The following is a 14,909-nucleotide window of genomic DNA, read 5'->3' as shown; positions in this document are numbered from 1 at the left end:
CAAAAAGAAAATATTTACAGTATTTTCTTGTCATGGCACAACCTGACAGATCAGTTTTAGCACATATAGACTGGCTTTAATCAACTGGCTGTTTGTTTGCCCTGTTCAGCTCACAGTTCCCATCACAATCTAAGTTATATAGATAGAGTTTGTTCCATTTTTCTGTGATTGCATACATTGTAAAACATTTTGCTTCTTATCTATGCTGATTAATATTAAGCAAGGAAAAGGGTTTACAGAATCTTACCACCATGATCTGATGATCTAATATCTTGACTGGCCTCGACAAAAGTCCAGAATTTCTCTTGACCTTCTTCTGCTAAAAATTCACTGAACAGAGAGGGGGAGGGGGAAATCTTCAGGAGAACTTGTTTTATGATTATCTCAAATTACAGTGCTTTATGAAATTGTTAGCTTTTACAACACATTTTAATCCCTAGCATATGTCTGCCCATATAAGAAAAACAAACATCTTTACTAGGAAAGAAACTAGAAATAGCAGGAATGCTGCAAGTAAGGCTGATTGATAAAATGCAGAGGTCTTCCAGGGAGTAGGTACTCAACTCATCTAGATCAGTGTTTCTCAACCTGGGGGCTGCAAAATGGGTTTAGGGGGACTGCAAGTGCAGGGTTGGCATTAGGGGGTGGCAAGCAGGACAAATGCCCAATGCCCCACACCATAGGGGACTCTGTGAAGCTAAGTTACACTCTTCAGCCCGCCATCTGGGGCTTGGGCTTCAGACAAGGCTCATAAGTGGAAAAACAGGCTCAAGCATCACACTGAAATGTAAATACACTATTTATATTCCAATCTATTTATTTTATAATTATGATAAAAGTGAGAGTCAGCAATTTTTCAGTAATGGTGTCCTGTGACATTTGTATTTTTAATGTCTGATTTTTTTCTAAGCATGTAGTTTTTAAGTGAGGTGAAACTTGGGGTATGCAAGACAAATCAGACTCCTGAAAGGGGTATAGTAGTCTGAAAAGGTTGAGAATCTCTAGTGTAGAGGATGCTTGTAAAGCACTTATTAATCCCTCACAATCATAAGCACTAAAATGCACAAGTGTACATAACTTGAGGTTTCAGTCTATCCCTTTTATGTCTGAGCTAGCAATATTTGTGGGGAAAACCATTTATACAATGAATTACAGGACATTTTTATGTGAAATTTGTTTCACGTAACAAAAATCCCTTATTTCAATAGCCCTGTAACCATTCCTAACAGTAATGATCGATAAAGTAGCTAGATTTTTCTAATATGAAAAGTTTATTATATGCTTCAAACACCAGGGGTTTGTTTATTTTGACTATGAAATCAAGTAGTAACAGGATAAGGTAAAAAGCAAGTTAACCATGATAGCAATTTGTGTCCGGGTTTTCATCTATTTTGAGCTAATCCTGATTTGAACTTCTTGAGAACTGTGCAGCAAATTACTATACTAGTTTCAGTAAATCAAACTGGAGGGAGGATTCAGCACTAAAGTTTCACCCACATTCACATCATTCCATAGCTCACTGCAGATAAATGCAGAAGCCTGCTCATCAAACATTTAAGATATAATGATCACTTTTCCTGAAGGTGTTCATTAGTGTTTGAAATATTTATTTTTGGTTCTTTGTCTGTTTCCCACTTAATCTCTTATCTCAAGGGGAGGCCTATGCTTAAAACACTGCCACTGTAGCACTTCAGTGAAGACACTACCTCTGCTGATGGGAGGGCTTCTCCTGTCGGTGTAGGTACTCCATCTCTGCGAGGCAGGAACTATGTCAACAGGAAAAGTCCTCCCGTCAACATAGCGCTGTCTACAACCAGGGTTAGGTCAGTTTAACTGCATCACTCAGGGGTGTGGATTTTTCCAATGTACTTATACTGACCTAATTTCCTACTGTAAACCTGGTGCAAACATGGTCTTTTGTACAAGTGTTGTCATGCAGCCACATCACACGGTTGAGGCTCATCTGTACCTTTTGAGATGTGTCTCTCCATGGACATGCTTTCTAAGGCTTTGTCTACACTGGAACCTGAATGACAAAACTCTTGTTGTTTGGGGGTGTGGAAAAAAAAAAAAAACACACACACCCACGAACAACAAAACTTTGGCGCTTTTCATCGGCAAGTGTGAATAGTGCTTTGTCAGCAAGAGAGCGCTCTCCTGCAGACAAAGCTACCGCCACTCGTTGGGAATGGAAGTTTTTTGTTGGCGGGAGAGCTCTCTCTCCTGACACCAAACAGCGGCTACACTGCGCGCCTTTTAGCGGCACGGCTGTAGCGGCAAAGATGTATTGCTAAAAGGTGTGTAGTGTAGACATAGCCCTAGTGACAGGGCCAGCACCTGCTCTTAAGAGTGAAATCTCACAATTCACCTCCCCCACACCTTTAGATGGGCTCCTGGTTATGGCACCGTTTACCAACCAGGCCCAACTGGTTTTGATGTCAGCCAAAGACTTTCCTTTGGGAGCTATGATCAGTATAAAAATGCATGGACAACAGAGAGCTTCTTCAAAACAACATACTAAATCAATGGCAGTAGGGATCATTTTCCATCCTATTTTTAGCAACCTGAATAGCAAAAGGTGTCTAAAACAAACTCTTAAATACTTATTTAGGAATCTAACTTCAGGTACTTTTTAAAAAAAGAAATCTTGGCCAGAAAATCAGGAACAGCTTCCTGACAAGAGACCTATTAAGCTGTGGAATAATCTATCAAGGATCCAATTTTGATGATTCTATTAAATCTTAAAGTGAGGTAATGAAGATCCTAACTTTACTATCTCCCACCTACAGAACACAGGTTTTTTAGTATCAAGAATATTTAATACCTACTTTACCATTGGGACTTTCTCCATAACCTCATTTTGCTTAGACTTTGAAGGGCTTAGTCTCAGTTTGACATGCACTGAGGCAGGAACATACTGTACCATCCTTTCTGTGTCATCTGCACTTAATCTTGTTTCCCTAAATGCCTTTGTCATGGTATTTCTCCTAATTTCAAGGCTCTCTCCACCCCCAGTGTTTTTAACAGCTCTTTAAAAGCTTTAAATTAATAACTTGTTTCCTTGCTTAAAATTGTTTTCCTGTTTTGATAGGCAAATTGATTTGTTATTGGAGAATTTCTCAGGAGCACTATACTCCTGGCATATTTCTTTTTAAACAGTTAGGCATTCCTAAATGTTATAAGGACTTTCACGTCCACAGATACCCTGGTGATAAATGTGCATTAAAAACTGACCTTGCATAAGAGAAAGGTGGTTAGATTTTGGGCCTACAGACCTGTATCATTTTCCTGTAAATGTTTCTATAAAGTTCCTATTCAAAATATTCTTTAAATAAAACATCATAAAAGTGAATTTTTTTTTTTTAAACATTGCTCCATACTTTTTTTAACAAATCTATTTCTTTGTTCTTGGTGACTTATTTAAAAGTCTTTGATCGTGTAAGATACAACAATCTTCTCTCCAGGCCAGGTTACTAATACCCCCAAACCTGCAAACACTTAGGCACTTAACTTTGTGCAGACTACAACTGGGCTACTCATGTTAGTAAAGTTACACATGCATTAAGTGCTTGAAGGACCAGAGCCTATACAAACAACATTACACATACAGGATACAATCCTGCTTCTGTCCAAGGGAATTTTACCATAGAACCCTCTGAGGGCATGACAGGGCCCCTACATGTGGACTTTATAAATAAAACCCTTGGGGATGGGGGGAGGAAATAAATTAGCACAGATATGTAATGCTCTGACCAAGTGTTGATTCATGACACAGAACTTATCCAAAAGAGTGTCTATCAAGTGTGTGGGAGTATTCCCCCGCTCTCACCTCCAAAAAGTGCAGTGATCATGTTTAATTTGCAAAGTTTGGTTAGAAGGACCTTAAACAGCACTGATGGCTTGAACCAAGATTGAGAGAGTTTGTGGTGCTTATGATCAGTGAATGGGTGGGTGTCTCTCTTCCCTTCACAAATTCTTCTAAACTAACATCCCTGCACTGTTTCCTTCATCTTTTTGATATCAAAATGCACTTGAATTAAATCCAACCTGTTAATCATTCAGCACATAATGTATGACACCTTTAATTCATTTACAGTAGAGACTATATAGGTATACCAGCATATTTTCAAATCAGAGCTACATGAGAATACATGGCATAGCTTCACTACTCAGATGGGGAGGCAGGTGCTCTCTGGACACATTTGAGGCTGAATGCTACAGTTGGCAAGAGCCCAGAAGTCAGAGGTGCTGACAAGCAGGCTGCCTCAACTGGCTGGAGCTCTCTAATGATGAAGTGGGAAACAGTGCAGGGATGGATAATCTAGCTAGAAGAGCAGCAGTGGGAGTGATGTGGCATGGGGTACTGATGTTATTCCCCTCTACTGTATACCAGCCTGTTAACATAGGCATAGGAAAAATGGGACATGAGAGCAGAACTGTGCATCAAGTCCACAATACTGTGGGGGGGGGGGGATGACTGAGTAAACCGTTTTAGACACAGCACATTAGTGCTTACATCTAGTTGCTAAAGTATGCTGACAAATACCATTTAATACTCTTCTAGGATTTACTATATTGTGTGTGTGATTTAGCCAACAAGCTAGCATTTTTATTCTTCTAAATTTCAGATTTGTGAATGAAAACTAACAGCCTGTATGCTTACCTTGCTTCCAGTAACAAAGGGGTTGACAACCACTTTGTAGTCAGGGATGTCGTCACTGCTTTAGAATCTGCCTTTGCTAGAGAAGAGCTGAACCAGATTCCAAGAAGTGCAATAAAAATTCCCATTTTATAGAAAATGCCTAGAGGGAGAAAAAAAAAAATCAAGTAAGTTTGTCTCTGAAACATTAAATTTATAAGGGGGGGGGGGGTGTGTACAGAGTCCTAGTCTAACTAAAATGTAAGTCCAGGTTCTATTTGAAATTAAATGGCCTGTATTATGCAGGAAGTCAGACTAGATCACAATAGTCCCTCCTGGGCTTAAAATCCAAGAACCTAAGAATATTAGGAGACAAGGATTGTAAGATTAGATGCCTCCGCTACAGTCAAAACTAAAACCATAGGAACACAAGGGCATGAGAACCAGTTTTTTTGCACATTTATTTCTAGATTCGAAGGTCAGAAGAGACCACTGTGATCATCTAGTCCAGGGGTCTCAAACTCAAATGACCACAAGGGCCACATGAGGACTAGTACATTGGCCTGAGGGCCGCATTTACTGACACCTCCCCCCGGCCTCCCTCGGCCCCGCCCCCACTCCACCCCTTCACTGCCCCCATTCAACCCCTTCCCTGAAATCCCCACCCAAACTCCGCTCCCTCCCTGCCCCCAGGGGGAGCAGGAGGGGTGTGGGGTGAGGCAGGGGCTCAGGGCAGGGAGTTGGGGTGTGGGGTGCAGGAGGGGGTCAGGGTGCAGCAGGGGGCTCAGGGCAGGGGGTTGGGGTGCAGGGTGCTGTGGGGGGGGTTCAGGGTACGGCAGGGGGCTCAGGGCAGGGGGTTGGCGTGCAGGAGGGGTGTGGGGTGCAGCAGGGGGTTCAGGGCAGGGGGTTGGGGTGCAGGGTGTGGCAGGGGTTCAGGGTGCAGCAGGGGGTTCAGGGGGTCAGGGTGCAGGGTGCAGCAGGGGGCTCAGGGTAGTGGGTTGGGGTGCAGGGTGCAGCAGAGGGTCAGGGTGCAGGAGGGGTGCGGCAGGGGGCTCAGGGCAGGGGGTTCGGCTGCAGGAGGGCTTCGGGGGGTGGGCTCTGGCCTGACGCGCACCGGGGGCAGGGCAGGCACCCTGCCTGCCCTGTGCCCACACTGCTCCAGGAAGCTGACGGAACCTGGGGAAGGAGGGGCGCAGGGGTGTGTGGCTGTTGCTTCAGGCACCGCTCCCAGCAGCTCCGATTGGCCGGGAACGGGGAACCGTGGCCAATGGGAGCTGCTGGGGGCAGTGCCTGAAGCAACACCAACACACACCCCTGCGCCTCTCCTTCCCCAGGTTCCGTCCTGGAGCGGCGCGGGGGCAGGGCAGGCAGGCAGCCTGCCCTGCCCCCGGTGCGCGTCGGGCCGGAGCTGCTCTAGGTAAACACTGGGGGAGGGCGGGGGGGCCCCGCAGAAAATAACCCCCGGGCTGCGTGTTTGAGACCCCTGATCTAGTCTGACCACCCGCATAAAATAGGCCACTGAACTTCCCCAAAATAATTGCTGTTTGAACTACAGCAGGGGTTCTCAACCTTTTTCTTTGAGGCCCGGGGGGGGGGCAAGATGCTATAAAAACTCCATGGTCCACATGTGCCACAACAACTGTTTATCTGCATGTAAAAGCCAGGCTGACATTAGGTGGTAGCAAGCAGGGCAACTGCCTAGGGCCCCACGCCACGGGGGGCCCACGAAGCTAAGCTTCTCAGACTTCAGTGTGAGACCTAGCTGGCAGGGCTCGGAGCATTGGGGCTTTGGCTTTCTGCCCTGGGCTCCAATGAGTCTATTGCTGGCCCTGCTTGGCAGACCCCCTGAAACCTGTTCTCAGCCCCCCAGGGGCCTCAGAACCATGGTTGAGAACCCTGCTGAACTACGGCATATGTTTTAGAAAAACTTCCAATCTTGATTTAAAAATTGTCAATGATGGCAAATCCACCACAACTCTAGCCATTAGAACAATTTACCAAATTATCTTCACTGTTAGAAACTTGTGCTTTATTTCCAGTATAAATTATGTCTAGCTCCAACTTCAAGCCACTGGATTTTGTTAGACTTCTGTCTGCTAGACTGAAGAGCCAATTATCAAATTTCTCTTTCCCCATGTAGATACATATAGCCTGATCAGTTCACCCTTTAACTTTTTGTCTGTTTACCTTGAGACTGTCACCATAAGGTATGTTTTCCAATCCTTTAATCTTGTGGCTCTTCTTTGAACCCTCTCCAATTTTAAAATCCTTCTTTAACTGTGGACAGCAGAACTGGACATAGTATTCCAGTAATTGTCACACCAGTGCCAAACACAAACTCAACTTAACCTCCCCACCCTACTCAAGATTCCTGTTTATGCATCCAAGGACTGCATTAGCCCTTCTGGCTATAGTGTCTCACTGGAGGATCATGGTGGATATTCATCTGGACATGGACTCCAAGTCTTTTCAGAGTCTCTATTTCCCAGGATAGAGTCCCCCATCCTGTGAGTCAGAGCTACATTCTTTGTTCCTAGATGTATACATTTACATTTGGCCACATTAAAATGCATTGTTTGCATCGAGAATACCAAGAGATCCAGAATGCTCTCAGACCTGTCCTCTTCATTATTTGCCACTCCCACCCACATCTGTGTAATCTACAAACTTCATCAGTGATATGTTTGTTCTCCATGAGCTAGAAGAAATGTCAAATAGCATAGGGCTAAGTAATGATCCCTGCAGGACCCCACTAGATACACACCTGCTTCATGATGATTCCCATTTACAATTACATTTGGAGACCTATCAGCCAGTTTTTAATCCATTTATTGTGTACCATGTTTTGTATGACAAGTAAAATGTCTTATGGGAGTCTAGGTGTATTATATAAACATATTACCTTTATCAACCAGTTGAAATCTCATCAAATGCACAAAAAATAGCTTGATAGGCTCTATCTTCCATAAACCACACTGATTGGTATTAATTATATTACCCACCCTCTAATTCTTTGAGTCATGTATCAGAGCTACATTTTTGCTGCCCGAGACCCCTCACATACAGTGTGCCCTAAAAAAGGCATACTACAAACTGGTCAAATTTAAATCAGGTGTAAGACTAAGTTCCTGACTATCTATGGTGATTAAAAATCCTATACCCATTTCATAACTAGAGATTTATTGCTAGTGGCCTGACCAAAGTCAGACTCTAGGGTGATGGGAGCCAGATAAGATTACATAGAAGGCCCTGTAGGTTCAGTTGGATTCAGTGGGTCCCTTCACTCAGGGATACTCTTTCCAAGGAGTCAAGAGCCCTCAATTCTCTCTAGAGGCTGACTTAAGGATGAGGGCCCTATGGACAAATGAACTGGGGACCCTAATGGAAGGCTGTGCTATAGTTTACAAGACATGTGCCATGGAAATGATGCCATTATATCCTCTCTTCTGCCCCATCCATTCACCATGTTGCAGCTAATGTTAACTTTCTTTTCCAGGATGACTGAGCCTCACCCCAAGTCTCAAATTCTTTGTCTCTTTCCTCAGAAGTTCAAACTCCTTGGCCTCATTTACTAAATGCGACATGGGGCCACCCCAACTCTGCTTACATCTTGGCTCTCACTCCTCTCCTCCTTTTGCAAAATTTAATTTTGTTTTAATTAAAATGTGCCCACCCATAACTCTGGGCACATAACACTCCACCCACCTCTCAGAATGTCATTTCTGCATCTTTTTCATGCTGCTGTCTGCCAGTAACAACTTTCCTTTTCCACTATGCCAAACCAGCTCACTCTGCTCCTTTAAAGTCACTTTTTTCCAGCTAACATTCCACAAATAACTACCCTCCCTCTGCTCTTACTTCATTATGTGATCCTTAACTTTGGTTAAGTTAAAAGAAATAAACCCTTAGAATAAATGTGTCCTGCTCAACTGCATAATCACTGTATATGTTGCCCCTGGGAAGTAGCCAAGTTGGCAGCATGTGAGATTGCTGCAGCACTTCACTTTGGGCTTTCTCCTCCCACACTGTAACAGTCAACATTGTTGTCTAACCCCCTACTTCCATGGACTTTAACAGAAGCTGAGGATGCTCAATGTCTCACATGATGGGCCTTTCCGATCCCAAACTATTACATATCATTGCAGTGTACTGTTAAACAGATCTCATTCCAGTGATGACTGTGTGGAAACAATGCTTAAAATCTCATTCAGGTCAACTCCTCCTTCCAAAGTCAATTTTAGTTCTGTGAAGTTTATTGTGTGGGAATCTTGTGAGTAGAACCTTGTCTTTTAAGGTTTCATTAACTGCACATGTACAATTAACGATCTCATGCCATTTGTTCTTTTGGTCAGGTGGAGGCCTGCCCTCATTTTCTTGAAATAAACCTCCCTATCCCTCATAAAGATGGGGCAGACCTCTTAGTTCATTTTTCTGTTACATATCAAAACTATAATATGTCCTGTCTAGTGAATATGTTGGCACAGCAGGAGACAATCTGTCATGGACAAAACAACCCCTGCTATGGAGATGCAGTACATGGCTAATCATAATTAAGACAATACATGGACAATGGCTGACAGCAGAACTCCTAGAAAACCAATCAATCTAGTCAGAAACATGAGGGGTGTCCTGAGAACGATGAAGGGGTTGAGCTCCATGAATATGGTAACAGCATGAATGACTGAGACACACAGACCTTGTCATGGTCTCTGTGAGATAACTGAAAGAATAGGCTGACCTCAGACACTAAAGTAGGTGTTTGTTTCATTTTAAAATCTTCTTACTCTACTCTTTTCTCTAATGCATAAATAGATTGTTTTTAACAAAGCTACTGAACTGTACTGGAAATTCAGCTTCCTCCTTAGAAAAAGACGCAAGCAGATACCCCATACCCAAGCGTCCGGTCAAATTAGAGGTCTGTGAACCTGCGCACTATACTCTGGAATCTGTCTAGAAATCAGATCACAGGATTACGCTCCAGGGAAAGGCTAATAGCCCCTCCCCCTGGGCAGCAACTTAAAGACCAAAAGAAGGAACAGAGGTATTTATTTAGAATTACTAACTAATAAGAGACTTATTCAAGATTATGGGAACCCTAAAACATTGACAATACAAATTAAGTCTCAGCAGCATTTAAATCAATTCAGCACAAGCTCAACCTGCCCCTTGCAAAGACTCCTCTCCACACCTTCACGTAGGAAGCACAACCTCAATCTTCTCCAAAAAGCCCACCAAACAGATGTCTTTTGCAGCATGGCCTGCACGTTACCAAATTCCAACTATTTTGGACTAAAGATCTTTGATGTTATAGGTCTATATAGGACCCAGTTTGGGAAACCTTTATTAATGTGAATAAGCACATTAGTAAAATGGGCTGTTATTTATAGTCTGTTTTAGAATCTGTGGGAAAGAAAAGCAATATATACAAGTCAAATACAAACTGTGTGGGAAGCAGAACCTGGCACGGGAGAGTTTGTTCCTGCGAAATCCACATTCTTGTGCATGGACCTGGCAGGATGTCAGCAGGTGAACAGATTCTGGAGCTTAGATAGAACACATTGGGCTAATAACAGATATGCCATAGGCTGTTGGTGTTATGACCTACTCCTGAACACTCTGCAAGAATAGCAAAGGCTGGGAGATAGCTGCAAGACGCATCCTATAGAAAGAACCAGGAGAAATTTACAGTCACTGACACATAACAAAAGTTGCAAAATAAAAAGGGTATCCAAATACAGGTGTGTCACAATCACTAATAGATACTGTTTAATTAAATATCATGTATTTGCTACTGTATACTTTCTCCATAACTTGTAGCTAAATTCCATGTAGCCTGAGGCACAGCTGATGGGAAGAACAGGCTAGGAACCATCAGTCTCCCTCATAACTGCTACTAAGCCTTCACAGTTAAGCCAGGACAACACAAACCCAGGTTTCTTTTCTGCATTGTACATCCATCACCACAGCCCCTCATTAAGTCCCGTAGAAATGGAGATCTAGATATTCACTTTAGTGACTGTATTTGTGTAAGTTCCAAAGGCACTGGTGAGACCACAAACCTAATAAATAAGGTGTCTGACTAGAACCACTACTTTGAACACAAATTATTTGCTTTAACAGGATGGAGATCCCTTTTAACAAATAACCTAGCACTTTTGAGTTCTAGATCCTAAAGAACTTTACAGAAGTAAGTATATCTCCATTTTATAGATATTAAAACAGAGGTTAAGTGACTTGTGTAAAGTCACACAATGAGCCACTGACAGTGTTGGAATTAGGACCCAGATGTTCTGAGTCCTAGTCTAGTACCCAAATTTGTTTCCACATAGTGCATTTTAAAATCAAACATAAATGAAGCATGCTCCTCCTGTAAATCATTTCTTCATTAATAATAAATGGGGAGATTTTCATACAGAAAGAGGAGGGAGATGCCTAACTCCAATTTACTTTCATTTGCAGTTAGATTGCTCAACTCCCCGGTGTGCCTTTGAAAATCTCCCCCAAATTGTTTCAAATATGTGAATAAAAAATAGGACAGCATTAGTATGGTTTGGAAAATAATATATTGCCACGGAAGCTAAAAAACCTGTAACCACGTTAAGTGTCACTGTACAAGACTGTCATTGCAGGAAAGCATGCTCTTTAGTCCATGTATTGTAACAGTAGCATCAAGGGCTGTTGGGGTGCATAGCTGCTCCCTCCCATAATGTGTTTTCTACACTATTGGGAATTTGTTCAAACAGAAATGAACTGTGATGTCATGAAATGCATGACTCACTACACCCCCCTGAGCCCTAAGCCACGCTAGTATCATGTAGCACTTCACATTCTGTATATGTGAAACAGACACGGCTTGCACAGGTAATACTCTCCCATTACAGCACAGTCCTTGTGCCAGACTCTCTGCTGGCCAGCCCCACTGATGCCAAGCTGAACAACGGCAAGCACAACAGATGGCAAATGACACAGAAGATGGTCAGCGGGAACCTGCGAGGTGTGAACCAGGGCAAAGTCCGGCCCGTCTGCCTGGGCAAAGCCTGCCCCCACAACTCCAGTCCATGCAGAAGGGCTGCAGGGACACAAGAGCTGTGACCTGTCAAACATCACGCTCCACCAGAGACCTGCCCTGCCTCAGGTCTCCCTCCCGCGACAAACCTAGATCCCCTCTCCACCCCCCACGGAAACAGCAGGCTCCCCCTGTTCATCACCCCAGCCCCCAGAGAGAAGAAGCTGCCCCATATGGCCAGCGACAGCCTGAGGACACGGACCGGCCGGCTCTGTGGGCGCCGAGGGGCCGCCTGGCCCAGTGCGTGACCCGCACTTCAGTGGAGGGGGTGCGCGCTGCCTAAAGCACCTGCTGTGCGAACGTCCCGAAACCACGAGCTCCTGCGGTTATTGCACCTGTGAGCGGCCGCCACGCTCCCTTCCGGCTCCAACCGCCGCCGCCGCTTCTCCGGGTAGGTTCCTTCCGGGCAGCCTGCTTCTGCTTCCGCTTCCGTCCTGAGGCCGGACACGTGGAGGACCGACTGCCATAGAGAGGGAAAAAAAGCAGGCTAGAGCGTCGCCCGACAGCCATCTTGAACGTGACCAAGGGAAGGCGATTGTTTTAGGTAATTTACCGCTGGTCCTCCCAGCCTGAGAGCCAGCGACGGCACAGGAGTTCACACCACGAGGGAGGGAAGGAAGCAGCCTAGGAATGTTCAAGAAAACTGCTCCGTTGGGGAGAGACACGTTACACTCTGCCTGGAAATGCCTCCCACCCCAAAACGTGGGGGGCTTTCCCCTCCCCCTCATTAAGTCAGCTTAGCCCCCTCAGTTCTGCTGCCCTGTGATCCGCACTGTTGGAGCTGTCTAGTTTAGGTGCCCAGTTTTAGACCCCTATAGTACAGCACAGCCTGCTTTGCTGAGGTGTGCCCCTCACAACTGCATGGGAACTTCATGGGAGCCCCCGTTGCACAGCATTTCTGAATAAAGTTTGCTCCTAGGTGGGAATTGATACCCACATCATTGTGCAGCCTCAGAGTTCGGGGTGGGGAGAGGGGGCTAATGGCAGCAGGCTGTTTGTGTAACAGCAAAACTAGGTGTGGGATTATAGAGCTCTTGAGATCTGTGTTACTATGTATTCTTATAATAATAGAAAAATTGCTTATTGGTATGTGGAGTGGAGGATGTTTTGCACCAAGCCAAGGAAATCAGAACTGTGCCTTTAAAAATCAAATACAAATGAACTGTGCTCCTCCTGTAAATCCTATTTATTCATTAATAATAAATGGGGAGATTTTCAAACGAAGAGGAGGGAGATGCCAGATCCCAGAAATTGAAGAGCTTTTTAGTGTTTTTCAGATGCATTAGCAGAAACATGAGGTCAGAAAGGATATTATCCAGGCCCAGATGGAAGTGAGCTGGACTGTATGCAGGTAAAAGCCAATAACAACAAGGCTGAACAGCCACCCAAGCAGACTTTGCAACAGAACAGGCTAAAGCCAAACTTGCCCATGCTCAGTTCAAATACACCAGAGTAACAGAAGTCTTGAAGAGCAGCCACACAGGATATATTGGGCCCCAACGCCGATGTTACTGTCCAGGCTGTCATTGCTGAGGACTCAGTAGCTATCCAGCAAATAGTGGATAGCAAGGACCCAAAGTCCACCCGGTCTGATAGAGGCTCAGCAGTTTAGGGGAAAAACCCAAACCCAACAATCAACATCCTCAGTAGCACCTCCGAATTGGTGGTAGAAGTGCCTATGTTGTCACTAAAATATATTCTAAGTAATCACCACTCTGCAGGACCAGAGACCTTCCCACCACAGGAGCAGCCATCTCTGCCCCTCAAAACCCCAGCCTGGTTCCCATCCCAATCTCTTAAATGGTGGTGTTGTTTTTTAAGCACCTTCAAAGTGCCCCCCAAGCTTCCAGACACTCCTCCACTACCCCAACATTCCCATATTACTAGGCTGAGCCTCAGGAGACCTGGGTTCTATTCCTGGCTCTGCCACTGGCCTGCTGAGTGACCTTGGGCAAGTCACTTCATCTCTATGCCTCAATTTCCTCATCTGTAAAATGGGCATAAGGACACTGACCACTTTGAGGTGTACTGATGAAAAGAGCTACGGTCCTATTATTTATTATCCACATCCCCATCTCCTCCAAACCCAACCTAACAAGCTCCCATTCTCACAGCCTTCCCCTATACATGCTATTGCAAGGTAGTTCACATTTTCTGAGTCCTAAAGGGTTTGTATAGTAGAATTAGGGATTATGCAGAGGTGATTGTTTTATTGAAATGCTATTTTGTTTATATCAAATTTTACAAGTGTTAATAAGGATATGAAAAATAACTGTTTGAGCAGCCGCTTACAGCTTGGTATCTGCCGGGCAAAATAAGAGCTCGCTTCAGGTATGAGGCTATATCCCCTGTGCCAGCCAAGGAGGTCTCGTCCACTTAGGGGAACCCGGGCGAACCACCGCACAGGCTCGAACTGGAGGCCAAAACCCCAGCGCCAGGCACAGGTCTGCAATGCTCAAGAAGGCTCAGCGATACAGGGAGCCTGTCTCTAGACTCTCTCCGCCCCCCGAAACGCACATCTCGCGAGATCGCCTCATTACCACCCTGGATCCAAAGTATATTTCCATCCGGCCCATCGTCGCCACTGTCTTGGCCAATCACTGCACAAAAGCAGGCCCCGCCTTCTTCCGCATTCTAGCAGGATTGTCGCTGCTGCCCCTCGGTTTGAACTACTTTTCCCAGAAGCCCCTTCGACGCCGCCATCTCAGCCTATCCCTGCGCAGACTAGGCGGTACCACGCCGCTGTGGGCGGGACCAACCGGAGCCAATCAGGTGGAGGGTGGCTGCGGCGGTGGAAGAAGAGCTTGGGTCTGATCATCGGTGTCAGCGGGAGAAACGGATCCGCAAGCGGCTGCGCGAGGCCCCACCGTGCGCGGGGCAGCAGGTAGGCCAGCTCAGGGACAACTCCGCGCGCGGCCGAAAAGGGGTTTCGGAGTCGGACTCCAGGCGACCGGAGCGGACCCGGCGGGAGAGGATCGCGGGAGGCTGAAAGGAGGAAAGGGGACCCGGCTGCGGTTTATCGGGGGCCAAGAGCTGCTTCCCCCGGGGGAGTTAGCGGGGGGAGCTACCCCGTTTGTTTCAAGCAGCCCTGCGGCGGCAAAGACTTCTTAGTGGTCGCTGCGCTTTATTGCTTGTGAACATCCGGGCTTTGCGCGTCCCTCACAGCAATAGGGGGCGGAATCTGGCGTGGAGACTTGCTCCCTA

At 45.4% G+C, this 14,909-nt stretch overlaps 2 protein-coding genes across 4 annotated transcripts in view; one reads left to right on the top strand and one right to left on the bottom strand.

Annotated features, from left to right (window-relative positions):
• Positions 1–12,215, bottom strand: part of UGGT1 (UDP-glucose glycoprotein glucosyltransferase 1) — an 88,793-nt gene extending 76,578 nt beyond the window's left edge. Inside the window, 4 exon segments of the mRNA XM_065410286.1 lie at positions 248–330; positions 4,664–4,802; positions 11,994–12,191; positions 12,194–12,215. Of these exon segments, the coding sequence (XP_065266358.1) occupies positions 248–330; positions 4,664–4,802; positions 11,994–12,191; positions 12,194–12,215 (442 nt within the window).
• Positions 12,216–14,471: 2,256 nt separating this feature from the next.
• SAP130 (Sin3A associated protein 130) overlaps positions 14,472–14,909 on the top strand; it is a 32,288-nt gene continuing 31,850 nt past the window's right edge. For all 3 annotated transcript variants that reach the window (XM_065411305.1, XM_065411304.1, XM_065411303.1), the window contains exon 1: positions 14,472–14,589. The gene's annotated coding sequence lies outside the window, so the exon portion shown is untranslated. The remainder of the gene's footprint in view (positions 14,590–14,909) is intronic.

The sequence above is a fragment of the Emys orbicularis genome, chromosome 9 (genome assembly GCF_028017835.1).
Source record: "Emys orbicularis isolate rEmyOrb1 chromosome 9, rEmyOrb1.hap1, whole genome shotgun sequence".
NCBI classification, from domain to species: Eukaryota; Metazoa; Chordata; order Testudines; family Emydidae; genus Emys; species Emys orbicularis.
This window is presented reverse-complemented; position numbering and strand designations above follow the sequence as displayed.